The sequence below is a fragment of the Bombina bombina genome, chromosome 5 (genome assembly GCF_027579735.1).
Source record: "Bombina bombina isolate aBomBom1 chromosome 5, aBomBom1.pri, whole genome shotgun sequence".
In the NCBI taxonomy this organism is placed as follows: Eukaryota; Metazoa; Chordata; class Amphibia; order Anura; family Bombinatoridae; genus Bombina; species Bombina bombina.
This window is the reverse complement of record NC_069503.1, coordinates 395,830,991-395,851,040: the sequence shown is the minus strand read 5'-3', so window position 1 is coordinate 395,851,040 and position 20,050 is coordinate 395,830,991. Positions and strand designations below refer to the sequence as shown.

The following is a 20,050-nucleotide window of genomic DNA, read 5'->3' as shown; positions in this document are numbered from 1 at the left end:
ATTAGTAATTTGTACTGAAAACAAAGGTATAGAAATCTGAACTATAAAGTGTGTGATTGAAATATTTAAGAAATTACTCATATGCTGTAACAAATTTAGAGAAACATTTAACTTTTTTTTGCATTCTGCATGGGTAGTTCTGCAAATTAAAAGGGACACTAAAGTCAAATTAAGCGTTAATGATTCATATAAAGTTTTAAGAGACTTTTTAATTTATTTATATTATCAAATTGTGCAGTCTTTATATATACAAACTTTGAGGCACCAGCTCCTACTGAGCATGTGCAGAAGTTCATATGGTATATGTATACTAGTCTGTGATTGGCTGATGGCTTTCATGATACATCGGGGCAGAAAATGAGGGGGATTGTCTGAATTTCAAATAAGCAGTAGATTTTTTTTCTGAGTAAGTGTTATTGCATTGTCTTTGTATTATGCACGTTAAAGTGAAGGTAAATCCTAGCATTTCTGAAAAGCTAGTATTTACCATTGGCACAAATAAAGGGGATATTGCAGCGCCAAGCCGGATTTTCCGCAATGCCATTGGCTAAGAGGTGGAAACATCACTTCTCTGCCAGATAGGGAAAATAGCGTTCTGACGGTGGGCTGCCTTAGCAGCTCAGTGAAGGTGATCGCTTGGAACAAATAAAGGAGCTTTCAGCATGAAGTCGTTTCAGAAACGCTAGGATTTGCCATCACTTTAATTATGCAATTCTACTGTATTTAGGGGTCCTTAAACATTGTTTTATATATATATATATACTTGGTCTGAAATTGATGTAAAAATGGAAGCAGTACAAAATACTAAAAACAGCACCTATACAGTGTGTAAAAGGGTTAAAGTATGGTATAGCCAAGGGTCATTTTGTAAGATTACATATAAACTATATACATGGCAAGCTACAGAATAAATAAGTAGTACTCCAAGAGGAAGAGTTTTCATCATGTGTACGATTGAGGTAAATCAGATCTTCACTTTGAAGAGTAAATATTTGGATGGCATACATCTTGAATAAATGTAATACATTTCTGGGAATTGTTTCACCAATTTTTGTTAAGCCAATATAAACCCAGTTTTTCAGGTGCTTGTAACTTTGGGACCAGTAAATACATTAGATTTGCATAATCAACAAATGCATGATAAAAAGACAATGCAATAGCACTTAGCTGAAATTAGTCAGAAAAAAAATCTGCTATTCAAATGAAGTTCAGACTATGACTTTTTCCAACCCCCTGTATCATGTGACAGCGATCAGCTAATCACAAATGCATAAACGTATATTCTGTGAATTCTTGCACATGCTCAGTAAGAGCTGGTAACTCAAAAAGTGTAAATATAAAAAGACTGCACATTTTGATAATGGAAGTAAATTGGAAAGTTGTTTAAAATTGCTGCTCTAGCTGTTGCCCTTAGGAAATATAGTGGGTAGCTTTTTTTTTTTTTTACTACAAACGACTGCATTTCGGAAATTGTGTGTGTATATACATATACACACAACATTATAACCTTAACAACTTAACCAACACAATGTTTGTGCACATCCAGTGGAAGACTAGTACTAAAACATTAATCATGTGTATGTATGTATGTATATATATATATATATATATATATATATATATATATATATATATATATATATAAATATTACAATAAAAAAACAAGGAAATTCAGCATAAACCATGTTTTAGTATATCCTGAAACTTCAGTATACATCTATTATCAAGTTGACGTTGTTCCCTTGGTATTCTTTGTTACTTCTGTATACATCTATTATCAAATTGACTTTGTTCCCTTGGTATTTTTTGTTACTTCAGTATACATCTATTATCAAATTGATTGTCCCCTTGGTATTCTGTTACCTCAGTATACATATATTATCAAATTGACTGTTCCCTTGATATTCTTTGTTACTTCTGTAAACATCTATTATCAAATTGACTTTGTTCCCTTGGTATTCTGTTACTTCAGTATACATTTATTATCAAATTGATTGTCCCCTTGGTATTCTGTTACCTCAGTATACATATATTATCAAATTGACTGTTCCCTTGGTATTCTTTGTTACTTCTGTATACATATATTATCAAATTGACTGTTCCCTTGGTATTCTTTGTTACTTCTGTATACATCTATTATCAAATTGAGTTTGTTCCCTTGGTATTCTTTGCTACTTCTGTATACATCTATTATGAAATTGACTGTTCCCTTGTTATTCTGTTACTTCACTATACATTTATTATCAAATTGATTGTTCCCTTGGTATTCTTCGTTTCTTCAGTATACATATATTATCAAATTGATGTTGTTCCCTTGGTATTCTATTACTTCAGTATACATCTATTATCAAATTGACTGTTCCCTTGGTACTCTTTACTTCAGTATACATCTATTATCAAATTTACGCTGTTCCCTTGGTATTCTTTGTTACTTCATTATATGTATATTATCACATCAATGTTGTTACCATGGTATTCTGTTACTTCAATATACATCTATTATCCAGTCTACTCAAACAATATACTCACTACACGTTTCTGGGACACGCCCCTTCATCTATTATCAGTTTTATGTTTGTTCCCTTGGTATTCTTTACTTCATTATACATCTTATCAAATTTACATTCCTTTGGTATTCTTTGTTACTTCAACATACATCTATTATCAAATTGATGTTCCCTTGGTATTACTTCAGTATATCTATTATCAAATTGATGTTGTTCCCTGGGTATTCTTTGTTACTTCAATATACATCTATTATCAAATTGACGTTGTTCACTTGGTATTCTTTGTTACTTCAGTATACATCTATTATCAAATTGATGCGCCCTTGGTATTCTTTGTTACTTCTGTATTCCTCTATTATCAAATTGATGTTGTTCACTTGGTATGTTACTTCAGTATACATCTATTATCAAGTTGACTCTTCCCTTGATATTCTTTGTTAGCAAAACTAGGTAGGTGCAGGAGCAACAATGACCCACACAGAGTTCTAGCAGGAAGCTACAAAAACGCCTTGTCCAGTGGCTAACCAGAGGTATTCAACTAGCTCCCAATACTGCATTGCTGCTCTAAAGCGAACTAAATATGATATTGCTTTGTGACCATAAATCCAAAATGTTGTCTAGTGTAAGAGATAGTATAAGTGAAATACAAACTGAGCTAAATGCTAGAAGAAATGATGTCGACTATGGTAGATTTGACACAGTTTTAAGAGATACTATAGCTGAAGCAAAAAGATTGGTTATCAATGTGAAACATAGTAAGTACATCCGTGATCAGACTGACTATGACACAGATTCAGTGTATGTTTGGAACCGTACCAAGCGAACACAAGTACGCAGACTACAGAATCAAAATAGGGGGAGACTCAATAGGAGAGGTAGAAGACAATCCCAGGTCACATTTTCTGATACTGAGGCAGAGTCAGGGAATAGCACAAGTGGAGATGAGGTGACAGCACGCAGAGGTATTCTTAAACATAACACAAGTGAGGTAACAGCTACTCAGACAGTACCATCTATGAATCCAGGATCAGATCAGACTAGAAAGAAAGGAGACACAGGGAGCAAATATATAGCCAGTAGACCAGAAAAAGTTCAAATAAGAAATGAGAATGATAGCAATAGAATGGATAAATCTGTCAGCTCAGACATTGGACAGGAACACCTTCAACAGGTTTTTTGCTTACCCCAGAGCAACCCAGACAGGGGGGGGGGGGACGGACATCAGGACAAGAGAAAGTAGGATACAGACTAAGGGAGACTAGGAACCAAACAAAATACAAATGACGTGTCATAAATCTCTCTGACACAGTACTATCTGACACCCAAGTAAGTGTACTAAGCCTTGGCCTAGGGTTTGTGCCAACCACTAATTTTAACCTTTTCCGTACAATAATTGATATAAATCGGTTAGTACGTAATATAACACTTAAAGGTTATTTTTCAGGTGACAATACCATGTTACCCGATGTGGAACAATATACCAACTGGGTTACAAACAATTTGAATACTAATCTTACATTCCCTGAATCATGTGACTTAGTTTCACTTAATAGCCTCTTGGTAGAAAGCAATAGACCTGAAGGTCTGCAGGATACCAACAGAGTGAGGGACTTGAAGCCTCCCTCAAAGTTCTATCCAGTGCATAGCAGGGGTCCTGTTGTAGAAAAATTCTACAAAAGAGTGGAGAACGATTTAAAGCTATTAGCTGACTCCACTAAAAACACCTCTGGCAACCTGAATAGAGCAGAGAGAGAGGCTCTAACCTCCTTGGCCAATAATCGTGATCTGGTCATTAAAAATGCAGACAAGGGTGGTTCGGTGGTGGTAATGAATAAGACCCAGTACATCAATGAGGCCCTACGCCAACTTAATGACACAGACTGTTATTCAGTCTTACAGGTTAATCCCACCAATCGTTTCAAGAGAGAACTTATGCACCTTTTGGATGAGGGAGTAGAAAGTGGTTTTATTGACAATGACACTCTTTCATATATATATGTTGAACATCCAGTAACCCCTGTGTTCCATCACCTCCCGAAGGTGCACAAGTCTCTCATGGACGTAAAAGGACGTCCGATAGTTAGCGGTATAGGGTCACTTTTTGAACGGCTGTCCGAATGGCTAGACATGATTCTCTATCCATTTGTCATAGCTCTTCCTAGTTTTCTGAGAGACACTAAACATCTCATAAATCTAGTAGAGGATGTTATGTGGATTGAAGGAAAGTACCTATGGGTTACCATAGATGTAACAGCCTTATACTCTTCTATCCCACATTCGAAGGGATTAGAAGCATTATCATTTTTCCTTAGAAACTGGTCTACCTTTACCAATGATTTCCAATCTTACATACTGCAAGTGGCCGAATTCTTACTTACTCATAACTTTTTTGAGTTTGAGGGGGTGTTCTACCTCCAGAGATGTGGGACAGCAATGGGGGCCAAATTTGCCCCCTCCTATGCCAACCTCTTCATGGGTTGGTGGGAGCTGTCCCACATCTATGGAGATGAGAACCCCCAATGTGATTCTATCATTTTCTATTGGCGCTTTATCGATGATCTGATCCTGATATGGTGTGGCAATCACGAGGACTTAGAGACCTTCTTAGGGAGAATCAATGCCAATGATATAGGTCTAAAGTTCACAAGTGAAATCCAAGAAATTAAAATTAACTTTTTGGACATAGTCCTATATGGTAACCCTGAGGGTTCGGTTCAAACCAGCCTGTACAGAAAGCCCATATCAGGGAATTCTCTGTTACACGCTAGGAGTTGCCACCCTAAACATGTTCCGTACGCGATAGCCAAAGGGCAACTTATGCGAGTTAAACGGAACTGCTCAGACACCAAAGAGAGTACAACACAAATGATGGAAGTGAAGCAAAGACTCTTTCAAAGAGGCTACCCTAAGAGAGTTGTTAATAGGGCACACAAAGAAGTACAAAAATTAAAACGATGTGAACTGCTCAAAGATAAATCACAGAAAGAAAGGAAATGCACACAAAAAGGGGTGACATTGGTCACCGAATATAGTGCTTGCTCAGTATGAGGAAATCTGCAACATTGTCAAACATCATTTTGGAATGTTAGTTGCGAATGACAGACTCATACAGTGTGCCAATGAAGGAATAAGATGTTCATATAGACGAAACCGGTCATTGGGTAATATACTTTCCCCCACAGTTTTGCCTAAGATCTCCTCTCAGGGTAGTGCCTGGTTAAGTTGTAAAGGCTCCTATAGGTGTGGTAGCTCTAGATGTGGAGCCTGTGAGTATCTGACAGTGTCAGAACATTTTACAATCTTACATACTGCAAGTGGCCGAATTCTTACTTACTCATAACTTTTTTGAGTTTGAGGGGGTGTTCTACCTCCAGAGATGTGGGACAGCAATGGGGGCCAAATTTGCCCCCTCCTATGCCAACCTCTTCATGGGTTGGTGGGAGCCAACCCAATTTCTTGGATTTCTACGGTGACTGGAAAGACCTATGAAATCAACTTCTGTTTAAATTGTACATCTACCTTCGTCATCTACTGCATCACATGCACAGCATGTGGAAAGCAGTATGTAGGACTCACCACTAGGGAGATCAGAACTAGGATCATTGAGCATCTCTCTACTATCAGGGTGGGAAAGGCCACCACTCCCTTGGTGCACCATTTCGCCGAAATTCATAAAAAGAATTTAAATTGTTTTTCTTGGCAACCTATAGATATGGTGCTAAGATCAAAACGAGGCGGTGATCGTGAAGTAGCACTGTCAAAAAGAGAGATGCTATGGATTTTTAAGATGGAAACTAAAATACCTGGAGGATTGAACTCTGAGTTCGACCTCATAAACTACTGGGAATGACTTTAATTTAGCTTAGTGATCTAGCTCATTATCTCCTCTGTGATAATTGATAAATACATTGACAGTGCACCTCTATCTCCACTTGTGTTAAATTAAATAATTGACCTGACTATAGTTTTTACTAACAACTTAATTCCTGTGACCTCATATTAAGTTAGACACGATGAAGTAAACATCAGTAGGTCTGCTTATTGCACACTTATCTTTAAACAGTTTCCCCACTCTCCACAATATTCTTTTAGTATTGTTGTATTTTTATCTTGATATTTATATATTTCTTATCCCTAGGTAGTCCCTATAAATAATAGACTAGGGCTGTATGACACAAGCTTATCCACTTGTGATATCACAATCATGCATATATACCCACAGGGATAGATGTGTCATCCAAATATCAAGTAGCAGTTATATGCTCATGAAGACGTAGTGGTTTAATCTCTATATATAAGTATTTTCCTAATATTCTTCTTTCTTTCTCCTTTTCCCCGCAATCTGTAGAAGGTATAAACTGAACACAATACCTTGTCAGGTCAGTCTGTCACGGTATGTACTATACTATGCATTGTATTACACTATTTACTATCACATAGTTCATTGACTCGTGATGAACATAGCATTATCCAGAATATGTTTTTATTTGTTGTATTGCCTTTAATGTGTATATATAATTTCACAAATGTGTCAGTAAGTTTGCAGATTATGCCAGTTAAACTGTTTGAATTGCTCTAATTCCTATTCCGGTTTACCCACTGTATGTAACGGGTTAAATGTACCCTGGGCGTGTGTTTTTACTCACATGTCTCCTTTTATCCAATGGTGTTGTTTCAACTGTGTATTTAAAGCACAACTGTGGCTGGCACCTGTATGCTATGATTACGGCTCCGCCGAAACGCATAAGCCTGCCAGCCAGAGGTACCCCTCCTCTATTTGTTGAATAATGACTTTGTCCGATTTTAAAATAACCAATAAAGGTTATGTTTTAAATATACCGTACTAGCGCTATTGTTCTCTTTGTTTGGTGGATTCCTTTGCCTTTGAGCGCTAGTATTCCTGCCTAAGTGCTGTCCTGCATATCCCCAGAGTGGGTTGAGAAGATTTCGGAGCTGGGATAAGTGCCGCTATTGCACGGAACCTTGGTGTTGCTGCTGAGGAGGTGCGGCTCCGATTGGTGAATACCCAGTATGACGCTAACCACAATTGCCACTTGAAGGAACCGGTTGGAGGATTGTCCTGTGGAAACTTGACACGCCCCCTGGTGGGTGTGTACTCACGGCGCCTATGGAAAAGATCCGGTGAGATAAACAACAGCGGCTTCTTTGAACAAGTGTAGCTGACACAGAGTGCCGACGGAATAGAGTTGACAGACGGCTTCCCATGGAGGATATCCTCTGGGCTCCCAAATAAGAGGTGAGACTGTATCGTCAGCACACTTTACTGTTTACACTTGCTAGTAACGGATGATCATTAAGGGACTGTATTTACCATCAACCACTCTGGGTATGCTATAGGTATTATCCAGTAGTATTTTTGATACGGGATTGTTCTCAGCACTACTGTATAGGTGTTTGGCTTCCTCACACTCTCCTTTTGGTTTTCTTTGCCAGGGTAAAACACCATTCTGTGCATCAGTGTAAAACACCACATTATAGGATTTTGTTTTGCATGCCAACGCCCATTTGATATATTTGGAGGAAAAGGTTCTTTTACAATGTACACTCTGGCACTAAGGTATTTGTTTTTATATACACACACACAAATTCAAAAAAGTACAGTGGGCTTTCGTGTAGAATTTGCATGGGTACATTACAAAACACAATTGTGTTAACTGCTAAAAAGGTCAAGGAGGGTAAAAAAAAAACTGTTCCACTACCTCATTTTATCTAAAACAAGAAAACAGAATATTTTGGCCCCTCAAAAGGTTGTTTATGAAATAGCTAAACTTGTCACACAGGCATCAAGGGCTCTGGGAACCTACAAATGTTACCTTTCCTCATGGAACATATGTTCTCAGTGTATAGATCATTTGTTATGATCCAAATGCGGACGATCATGGCATTCAGCTCTTCTAAAAACCGCATTTCTTCTTGTGAAAGTGAAACACTCTAAGATCTGCATTTGTACAGATCCAAGTGTTTTGCTTTCACAATAAAAACGGCTCCTAAAACAGCTGAATGCAACGAGCGCCAGCAACTTCTGCATTCGGCTCATAACGATTAATCAAAATGCCCATAAATAATGGAAAGGAACTTGGATTCCATTTCAGAGGATATAATCACGTTATATTCTTACCTGTTGGGAGCCAGATCTCTCACTTTAGATTTAACAGTTCTCTCAGTTTATCATGAGATAAATTACCCAGCATGTAACCATCCTTTAGTTTGCAAAGTTTTAAAAGCAAACAGATTGAAAGATCCTGTTCCCAAACACTTTTCTTCAGGGACAGATACATTAGGAGGTCAAGATTTGAACATGGAAAGAGATATATATATATATATATATATAAACTTGCTACACTACTCTGCCTTATTTATTTTCTTAGGGTCTGACACATCTACGCCCTCAATTCAAATTCTAAATATTTTTCTCCTGAAGGAGTTTCTCTAGAACAAAACAACTCTCCATCTTCTATCACCATCATGCAGAATCTGGTCTGTGCATAGTTTAATATCAAAGAATGATGCTAGATAAATTTATCTTAAGAGCTTGAGGGAGGGGCAAGCTGTAAAAATGAAAGCGAAAAATTCTCATGATTCAGATAGAGAATACAGTTTTAAAAAAACTTTCCAATTTACTACTTTTACCAATTCTGCTCCATTCTCTTTGTACCCTTTATTGAATTAGCAGCAATGCAGTACTGGGAGCTAGCTTAACTTATGTAAGTCAGTCACAAGATGCATATATGTGCTGCCACCAATCAGCAGCTAGCTCCCAGCTCAAGAGCATATCTAGATATCCTTAACAAAGGATCTCAAAAGAACAAAGCAAATTAAATAGGAAAGATGCTTAAAGGAACAGTCTAAACCAAAATTGTTATGGTTTAAAAAAAAAATAGATAGATAACTCCTTTACTACCCATTCCCGAGCTTTGCACAACCAACATTGTTATATTAATATGCTTTATAACATTTAAACCACTGTCTGCCTGTTTCTAACACTACAGACAGTCTTGTCACATGCTTTTTTTTAATTCGCTTTTCACAAGACACTGCTAATCCATGTGTGCCATATAGATAACATTGTGCTCACACCCATGGAGTTGTGGACGACACTGCACTAATAGGCTAAAATGCAAGTCAATAGTCATGTGATCAGGGGGCTGTCAGAAGATGCTTATATATTCATATACTTTTAACATCTTTTATTACCTTGTATCTAAGCAAGTTGGCTGTGCAAGACTGGGGAATGGGTAATAAAGGTATTAACGCCAAAATGGTTAGTTTAAAAAGTTAGTCCCTTTAATTTGTATGCCCTATCTGAATCCTGAAATAATTTTTGGTTTCATGTCCCTTTAAAGGGACACTGAACCCAATTTTTTTCTTTTGTAATTCAGAAAGAGCATGCAATTTTAAGCAACTTTCTAATTTACTCCTATTATCAATTTCTTCGTTCTCTTGCTATCATTTGAAAAAGGCATCTAAGCTTTTTTTGTTTCAGTACTCTGGACAGCACTTTATTGGTGGATGAATTTATCCACCAATTAGCAAGGACAACCCAGGTTGTTCACCAAAAATGGGCCGGCATCTAAACTTACATTTCAAATAAACATACCAAGAGAATGAAGAAAATTTGATAATAGGAGTAAATTAGGAAGTTGCTTAAAATTTCATGCTTAATCTGAATCACAAAAGAATTTTTGGGTACAGTGTCCCTTTAATGTTTAAATATTAAAGTTAAGGTAATTATTTTTCTCCTTCCACAGCAGAAAGATGTGAATGATTAATCTATTAAACTGCAGACAACTAGTATGACTTGAGTTGAAATGTTTTTCTAATGATATACAACTAAAATCGGTAATTTTCTGATAACTATAAAACTAATCTTAAGTTATTTTAAAAATAAAAACATATATATCATTGTATATAAATACAACCAGCAACAGTCTAGGTGCCCCATGTATTAAATGGAGTGCAGACAGCTCCTCAAACTTGAGAAGCTGTCCGTATCCATCATTACACACTCCGCTGTAACGCCCACCCCTTCACGGTCAATCACCAAAAGCGAGCGCAGATTTCTCTTCACCTCAGCGGTGATAAACAGTAAGAAAGCAGTCTAAAAATCGCTGCTTCTTACATTGCAGGAAGCAGTCTTGTGTGATCCTTATGCTGCTTCGTAAATGGAGCCCTATGTACAAAATCACAATTTAGTCTTAATGAATAGTGATTTTAATTGCAATTCTAATTGGTTTGATTTAAATCAAATTCAGCCTGCATAAATGTAACATGAAGCACTTATCATTAGTTTCCCCTTTAACGCAAAGGTACATTTCAGCCAAAATTGGAATCCACCTCGATACATTTCAGTTTTGAATAGAAGCATTTTTGGAATACACGCATTAGCAAAAATGCTTCTAATAAAAGCTATAGCTGTTTCAAATGTGTATTTAAGTATGCAACGTCCACCAGCATTTTAAACAGCACTTGCACCATCTGGTAATGACTCAATTTGTTAATTGCCGACATGAGACAGGCTCCACTTGCGCTCTGAGCAGCTGCATTTAAAACGCCAGTGAACTGAATATCTAGCTATACTTCACATGCAGAGAAAAATGCCAACATAAAAATATAAATAAAAAATATTGCAAATATGTTTCTATTCAAATATGTAATTCATCTATGTGCATTTTCCTCTTGTTCACATAAGGGAATTTTTTTTTGATGCAGTCTTAACACAACTTTTTTTAGTATAAAAAAAACCACCACAAAAAAAAACACAAAAAAACGCTCACTATAGTCTTTGCAGACTTTTAATGTGAAATATACAAGTACAATCAGATTTAGCGATAACGGTGGAGCTGAAGAGTATTGCGCCTTCTCCAGCAAGCACGACGAGAACCACCGATTGTGAGATGGAACTTGTGGCCTTTGCCCAGACCACGGCTCTTCTTGCCAGCAGATGTCAGCCCACGCATCTCCCTGTGCTTGTGCACTGGTTTTGTGATCCATTGGGTGTCTGGGTTGCGTCTAATGGCCTTATGGAAAGTATCAATTAGAATGACCTCAAAGAACTTGTATGTTGAATCTTCACCAACCCAGTAAGAGGCAAGAACTCTCAACCCACCGCAGTGACGGCCAGCACGCTCCTAGAAGAAATGGTAAAGGCAAATCATGTAAGGCTATATATTACAAGATATAATAAAAAAAAATACAAACAGAAAAAAAAGCTTAATACTCGCATAAAACATGCGAGTAAACTTGTGCTGTAAATACCAGTGTACAGAAATTAAACTCTAGCTCAGTGATTAACCTTTTTTGCTGTGGCACACTTTTTTACATTAAAAAAAACCTGTGGCACACCACCATCCCAAAATTAAAAAAAAAAAAAAAAAAAAAAAACACACATTGTTGCCTAATACAGCATGTATATATACACATACACACAAACACACACATACTGTATGTATTGTGCTGTTATGCCATGCCTCCTACAAACTACCCCTGCAATGGGAGTAAAAAACAAGCAAAGTTTAAAAAATATGTCACACTGTTGTCAGTCTGCCGTGGCACACTGGTTGAAAAAACACTGCTCTAGCTTATACTGGAGCTCATAAAGTTCAGACAATTTGTAGACAGAGCAGGAATAAGCTGAATTACCACAAACTTCTAAGACCAGATAATTCCCTGCTATTCTAGTGTGCAATGCCAGTGTAACAGTCATTAGCTCACCACTATCTACATGAAGTGAGGGCAGACATCCTTTTTGTATTCCTAGAATAGCTACAAGGTGAAATGTGTTTAACCCTTTGGTTAACAGCCTTTACACTAGTTTGTGTGAAACTAATGTAGATCAGTGTAGAAGCACATTTACCTTTGGCCTCTGAAAACAGCAATGTTGAACAGGTAATGCTTAAAGGACTAGTAAACATCTTGATATTTAAATAAAAATATTTAGTTATTCATAATGAAACTTAGCAATATATTCATTATTTTGCTCACTTTTCATGTCATTTAGCTCTGAAAATAAGGCAATTTCTAACTCATACCTTAAAAAGTACCAATGATTTCAAGGTTATAAACCTGCTATCCCTAATTGACTAACTTAACTGCAAAACAGTTATTCTACCAACTACACTAGTTACTAGCTTTGTTGTCTGCGGACTAAGCCCAGATTGGCTCCTCTAAAGCAAATGGTTGGTGGAGTTTGGCTATTGAAAAATAATTGCAGTAATAAAGGATGTTAATTTGTTTTAGAAACATTAAGACTTGGCTGATATGTTATTCTATAGCAACAACAGAAATGTCTTGTTATTACAGAGCATGTCCCTTAAAGGGACACTTAAGTCAAATTAAAATTTTCATGATTCAGATACAGCATGTAATTTTAAACAACTTTCCAATTTACTTCCCAAAAAATAAATAAAAAAATGATAATCTACTACTCATTTGTATTGTCATCTTGCATTTGTGTTTACTGGTCCTTTAAAGCATGTTAAGTGTTGTACCCCTGAAATACTCTGCATTTTGGTTTGAGGGGTGTTATCCAGTTAAAAAAAAATCAAAAATGAATGGCTTTATGCTATGCACACAAATCAGAGCCGCTTTAAAAGCAGTATGAATTTCTCATTCAATTACTTCTATACTCGTTAAAGGGACATTCATTGTACACTAGATTTGTATTTGCCTAAATGTTGTGTAGATCATCGATTTTTATACAGGCAGCCCCCAGGTTATGAACAAGATAAGTTCTGTAGGTTTGTTATTAAGTTGAATTTGTATGAAGGTCGGAACAAGCACTTTTTTTTAGGTGAAACTCTAGCCAAACAGTTTAGTTTTGGATAGCATAGGGAAGAGTTTGTTTTGCCATCTGTGCCCCTGTTCAGAAAGTTTCACATCACTTTATGTCCTTGTGACAATTTGATTTTGAGTATTTGGGGTTATCCTGGATAGAAGGATTGGCGATAAAGCTCTGTTTTCTCCGTTTGTAAGTATGAGTTGTAATTAAGTCGGATGTCTGTAACCCGGGGGCTGCCTATATCCCAACTGGGAGTGTTTTTGTAATATATAGTTTTGTTTATAACTTTTCATATGCAGGAGAGGGGGGGGGGTGTCTACTCTTCGTGCTTTCCTAGCCCCTTTAACTGGGTGCCCCAGACTAACCTCATCAACACTGCTTAACTGGGAGCATCTACGTTTTTATACTAGATTTTGAGATCAGTTTCTGTGCATAATCTTCATAGTAGTGTATTACATACAGCTATATGAAAAATTGGTGTATACTGCACCTTAAAAAAAAGTTAATATTTTGCTTCAATACATTTAAAGTCAACATCACTAGCTATAGAAAAAGTACTGTCAGAATTTGAAAGTCTAGAAAAAGTATACAAAAATGTAGATGCCAATAACACCTCTACAACATTTTGCAAAAGACACAGTATTAGTGTTCAACGTGGTGATATGAAAGTACACTGGTATGTCCCCAAGTATATTTCAAGAAATAATGAATTTTTTCTGTAGAGAATGCAGCATTCAAATTTTCGCAAATCTCCATCAGATACCTGTAGTATAAACCTAGGCTCCATAATGACAGCACCCATGATTCGAGAGGTGCATGGTATTTTAGTGTCCCTTTAAAAAGGAGATAAAATCCAAATGTTTTCTCTTTCAGGATTCAGATAGAACACATTTTAAACATCTTCCCAATCTACTTCAATTAATTTTGCTTCATTCTCTTGGCATCTTTTTCGAAAACAAGGGCAGCAACACTACTGGGAGCTAGCTGAACACACTGCATGAGCCAATGGCAAGAGGCATATGTAGAGCCACCAATAAGCTGTTAGCCGTGCATATATTCCTGAGCCTACCTAGGTATGCTTTTCAACAAATATACAGAAAGAGCAAAGCAAGCTAGATAACATGTAGATAGTAAAGTTGTTTAAAATGTCATGCTCTGAATCATGACAAGTTTAAATTTTAAAATCTGAATTTACTATTCCTTTAATAAGATTTCCAGCTATAAATAAAAACCATTTTGTAACTAAGTTTTCCCAAATCAATACTATGAATTGGGTGCATAGTATAAAAAAAAAAAGCTTTAAAATTCAATTTAAGCAGCCACACAAAAAAAAATAGTTATCTAGCTCTCTCTCCCCCTTCACTCCTAGAGGATATGCTTATAGCTGTTTAGCAAGTTAAAAAGGGACAGTCTAGTCAAAATTAAACTTTCATGATTCAGACAGGGCATGCAATTGTTAACTTTCAAATTTACATTTATCATCAAACTTGCTTTGTTCCCTTAGTGGTATTTTTGAAAAGCTAAACCTAGGTAGGCTCAAACCGATTTCAAAACCGTTGAAAACCGCCTCCTAGATCAGAGCATTTTGAAAAATGTTCAGTTAGACAGTACTAGTTATTGTGAATCATAGATAACATTGTGCTCACTCCCGTAGAGTTATTTAGGAGTCCACACTGATTGCTAAACTGCATGTGTCAAAAGCACTGAGATAATGGGCAGTCTGCAGAGGCTTAGATACAAGGTAATCAGAGGTAAAAAGTATATAAATATAAACATGTTGGCAAAACTGGGCAATGGGTAATAAAGGGATTATCTATCTTTTTAAACAATACAAATTCTGGTATAGACTGCCCCTTTAAAGCGTGTATGTATTCTTTATTTATAAAGCGCCGACAGATTCCGCAGCGCTGTCCATGGGTACAAGGATAACAGTACAGTGGAAAAAATACGATAAGACAATTTTACAGACAAATACAGGGGGAATTGAGGGCCCTATTCCCATGGGAACGTACATTACAATCTAGACGGGTAGGAGGATTGGAAACAGGAGGTGGGCCTTGTATCCTTCAAGATGAACAAAAAGGGACAGTCTACACCGGAATTTATTTAAAAAAAAAAAAAAAAAAAAAAAAAAAAAAAAGCTAGATAATCCCTTAGTTACCCATTCCCTAGTTTTGCACAAACACCACAAATACCTGTTTTACCTCTGATTGCGTTGTATCCAAGCCTCTGCAGACTGCCCCTTTATTTCAGTTCTTTAAACAGACTTGCATTTTAGCCTTTAAGAGCTGGCTCACCTAAACTCCACGTCTGTGAGCATAGTGTTATTTATATGACACATGAACTAAGACCCTCTAGTGGTGAAAAAATGTCAAAATGCCATGAGAGAAGAGGCGGCCTTTAAGGGCTTAGAAATTAGCATATGAACCTCCTAGGTTTAGCTTTCAACTAATACCAAAATAAAGCAACATTGGTGATAAAAGTAAATTAGAAAATTGTTTAAAATTACATTAGCTGAATCATGAAAGTTTATTTTGGACTAGACTGTCCCTTTAAGTACAGGAACAGCCATTTGTAAAAATACATACTGAGCTCTCCGGAGCATGGACCTCTTCCTCCTGTACTAGATTTGTTTAGTTTTGTTATGTTTTGTATTTTATCACAAATCTTTGTCGTATGTCCCCTATCACTGGACCAATCGCTATGGAATTTTTACGCATTATGAAGTGTGCGGAACGCACTGAACATAAAGGAACTTTCAGCGTGAATTTTTTTTATTTTATACTTCATGCTTGAAAGTCCCCTTTATTTGTAGCACTGGTAAATCCTAGCATTTCAAAAACGCTAGGATTGAACATTACTATTACCTATTTGGGAAATCTGAATGGTCGGTCTTGTGGTATAATTTACTATATAGGTACATTTACCATTACTGAGACATATTCAGCTTTTCTGAAGTTGTAGATTTAAAAAAAAAACATTGAGCTGGAGGGGGCTTTGACAAAAAAAAAAAAATTCTCTTCAAGACAAAGTTAGTTGCAAATGCAATGCACTCCATAAAAATCAGAAAACCTAGATCATTCTGTGAATATAGAAAGTATTCTTGATTGGCAGTGTAAGGCTGCAAAAGAATTAAAGCTCTCATGTCTGGCCAAGATTTACATTCAAGAGCTATAGGCGCCAGTCCAGATTTTAGAGACTGACTATTGTAAAATTCATGGTATTGTTTAAAAAGGGCTATTAGTGCTGGGTCCCAAGCGGAAAAAACCCCACACGTGTTAAGAGCATCCTTTTTTACTCTGTATATAACCATTGCAAACGGGTTAAGCAAATGGTGCAAGTTATCTACTGAGCAGCAATGCACTACAAAATTAAACTCACGATTCAGATAGAGCATGCATTTTTTTAAACTTTACTTCAATAAAAATGTGCAGTCTTTATATTTACACTTTAAATCACCAGCTACTGAGTATATGCATGTATGATTGGCTGATGGCCGTCACATGATACAGGAGTGGAAATAGACAAACGAAATTTGTAAAAAAAAAAATTAATCTACAAATTTGTTGATTATGCAACTACACTATTTACTGGTCTTTTAAGGGGTGTGTGGCGCCACCAGCTAGCTCCCAGTGACATATTTCAGCACGACCCTTTAAACTTCAGAGTAGACAGTATGGCCATTCACAATCTGCACAACCCACCTAGTTGCACAACTCTACTTTGGACGAGTCAGTGATGTGCACTAGAGGCATGAGACAGCTGAACCAAGGAGGTAGTACACCGCAAGTGGTTAAAATCAACAGATATGTAGGCATATTCCAGTCAAGGACTCAAGTTACTTAAAATAAGCAATGCATTTAAAAATGGACAGTATACACCAAAATTAAGTACTTGTAAAATCAAGCATCACATGATAAACTGAAATACACATTACAAGAAAAAAAACTTGTGGATTTAGTGCTATGTGTACATAGTATTCACTTCTAGTAGAGCTAGGGTTTTTCCCCACACTCTCTAACTAGATGCTTACAGCCAGGGAGCCACTGGCCGACATGGCTGTCAGCAATGTAATCTGAACAGCCGAGCTGTGAGATGATCAATTCCTAAAATCATAAGCAGCACAGACACAACTGTGGCATCTAAGAATCAGACAGCCCTTTCTACCTCTTATTTTCCTGTGCACCTGGTTACCCCAACACAAATGTAACAAGTTTCTTCTATCACACGGTACTGAAAATATAACTTCACTCTGATTCTGGCTTTGATCTTTCAAACAGCAGACAGTGAAGTTACATTTTCAGCTCTGTGTCATGGTAACCAGGTACACAGGGAAGTAAGTAAACAGATCGTAGGTATAACCAGACAGAGCTGTCTAATTTTAGCTACCAATGCTGTCTGTGCTGCTCTTATGAGTTTGTGAATTAAAAATTCACAGCTTAGCTGTTCAGATTACATAGATCTCAGACAGCCATTGTCGGCCAATGATTTCCTGGCTGTAGGCAGCTAGTTAGGGACTGTGGGAAAACCCCTAGCTCTGATAGAAGGGAATATTATGTATACATAACACTAAAAACAAAAACGTTTCTTAGATCTAGCTGCAAAATATGTAATTATTGTATATTACAAGGCTTATGTAATGCTTGATTTTACTAGTACACTATTGTTTGGATGTATACTGTCCCTTTAATAATGAAGTTTAGGGCACCACGTGTGAGCACAGGTAAGTCAGTGGCTCAGGCTCTTGCAGGTAATACCTAGAAATATCCATATTTCAATATTTGTAGTTATATAGCTATAATATCTATACATGATTGTAGCAGGTGGAGGCATAGAACATTTTTCAATATTGAAATGTTTTTTCCATCATTACAGCTGACTTAAACCAAAGAGGGAGAATTAAACTTTAAACAGGAAAATTTACAATTACATTTTAAATCAATGTTAACTCAATCCATGAAAACAAATTAGCTTTTCCTTGGCAGTAGCCTATGAGTAGTTTAGCAGGACCACTCACCTCAGCAGTAGACTGCAGACTACGGGCAAACTTGAGCTGGTTAATACCATGATGCACAGGCTTTCCGTAAGTTGCACCCTTGGGTACTGGACGTTTGCGACCTCCACGGCGAACCCGGATACGGTAAATAACATATCCTGTTAAAAAGAATAAATGCAAACTGTAAATCTTAGAGAGTACTGCATTGCCAGTTTAATAGTTGAATAAGCCAAAGTTTGTTTACCTAAACTCTAAAATAACACTATTTAAAAAAAAAAAAAGTTACACAAGCAGGATTAATCAGTTTCAAAGTCCTAAGTTACATATGAAATAGTTTATTATGTATTACAACTTAAATGGCACAAGATCGGTTTGTTGATTAGATCACAGCCTACTAAGAATGATTGCCATCTTAATATTTTGCACTAATGCTTCACTTAGAATTAAAAAACACTTTTAAAAAAATTACCTTGCTTAGCTTTGTAACCCAGTCTGCGAGCCTTGTCTGGTCGTGTAGGACGTGGAGCACGGTGGAGAGAAGACAGTTGGCGGTACTGCCAGCATCGAACACGCAAGAGGAACCTCATCACATCTGACTGCTTCTTCCTCCATAGCTCTTGCATGTACTTGTACGCACCCATGGTGACTTACTACAAAGAATATTAACACATTTATATAAAATAGGACTACATCCCTTTAGAAACTTAAAATTATCATTACTATGCAAACCACTAATTGCATAAACCTTATACACTAAGAGTTTGCTAATCCCAAACACTGCCTGCCATTATTAAATTGGAATATAACAGCATAATAAAAAACAAGGCGGTAATAACCCACTCAAATGGTAACATTGGATATGACATGGCCATCTCAAAGAAGTAAAATAAACATACGTCAAGCAGAACATATAGGAGCATAACTGTCACGTTAACAGAAATGTAGCCGAAATAGCAACTTCCAAATTGTAGCAACGTGAATTCACTTTTCCTAAAACGTTCACCAATTCACGTGTTTAATGTTAAAACATACAAGGAATTGAGAACTCATAAAACAGTAATGCATTCCCAATGTGTGGGCTGGACAGCTATATAAGGCCTAGTAACGCTCAAATACCAGGTGCAGCATTCTCAGCAAATAACACCAGGACAATATAATTCTAACAAGAACACAAAAATTCAGATTCATCAGGAAAGGGAATAGAATCACGTGCTCTTGTTAGGAGTCACTTTAGCACTCTGTGGCCCGCCACTAGCTACTGGGAGCGGTTGTCACTTCGTGGGACAAACTACACGTAATACTCTAATAATGTTTCCTAGAGAACCCGTGAAGTGAAGGTCAACATGTTTCAGAAACGTATTAACAAAGCTTCGTGCACGGATGGATTATATCTAAACAGGATTGGGAAAGGATTGAAAATGAAGAATGAAACGGCACTTCCATTACCTAATGCGTCGGCAGCCGGAAAGGAAAGACAGAGCTACCCAGCATTCCTTATGTCGACGTCAGGAGCACTACGACTTCCGGGGCCCAAAAAAGTTAAAGGCTGCTGGGAAATGTAGTTTAAAATGCGAACTAAATTTGGGGTTGTTTTTGGTCAATCGCTGCAATAGAAGACATGAAGGATCATTATCATTTAGATTGTACTGTATATTCAAACTGATACATTAATAAAAATTATGACTTTTCTAAGTGGCCAGGAAATTCTTTTTTTCATATTATTCCTAATACAATATACTACAAATTTGT

At 36.8% G+C, this 20,050-nt stretch overlaps 1 protein-coding gene across 1 annotated transcript; it reads right to left on the bottom strand.

The window, feature by feature from the left end:
• Window positions 1-11,293: 11,293 nt before the first annotated feature.
• Window positions 11,294-19,826, bottom strand: RPL15 (ribosomal protein L15). Its single transcript, XM_053714229.1, has 4 exons — window positions 19,748-19,826; window positions 18,771-18,951; window positions 18,323-18,459; window positions 11,294-11,656 (listed from the first exon to the last, which is right to left on the bottom strand). The coding sequence occupies exons 2-4, from the start codon at window positions 18,940-18,942 to the stop codon at window positions 11,351-11,353; spliced, it is 615 nt and encodes a 204-aa protein (XP_053570204.1). The 5' UTR covers window positions 18,943-18,951; window positions 19,748-19,826; the 3' UTR covers window positions 11,294-11,350.
• Window positions 19,827-20,050: the final 224 nt, after the last annotated feature.

Bases quoted from the DNA above. Each gene is read 5' to 3' on its own strand.
- RPL15 (XM_053714229.1), bottom strand. From the start codon at position 18,942: ATGGGTGCGTACAAGTACATGCAAGAGCTATGGAGGAAGAAGCAGTCA. The intron at 18,460-18,770 runs GTAATTTTTTTA...TCTTTTTAACAG, and splicing joins GGGTTACAAAGCTAAGCAAG to GATATGTTATTTACCGTATC. The intron at 11,657-18,322 runs GTGAGTGGTCCT...CATTTCTTCTAG, and splicing joins GTCTGCAGTCTACTGCTGAG to GAGCGTGCTGGCCGTCACTG.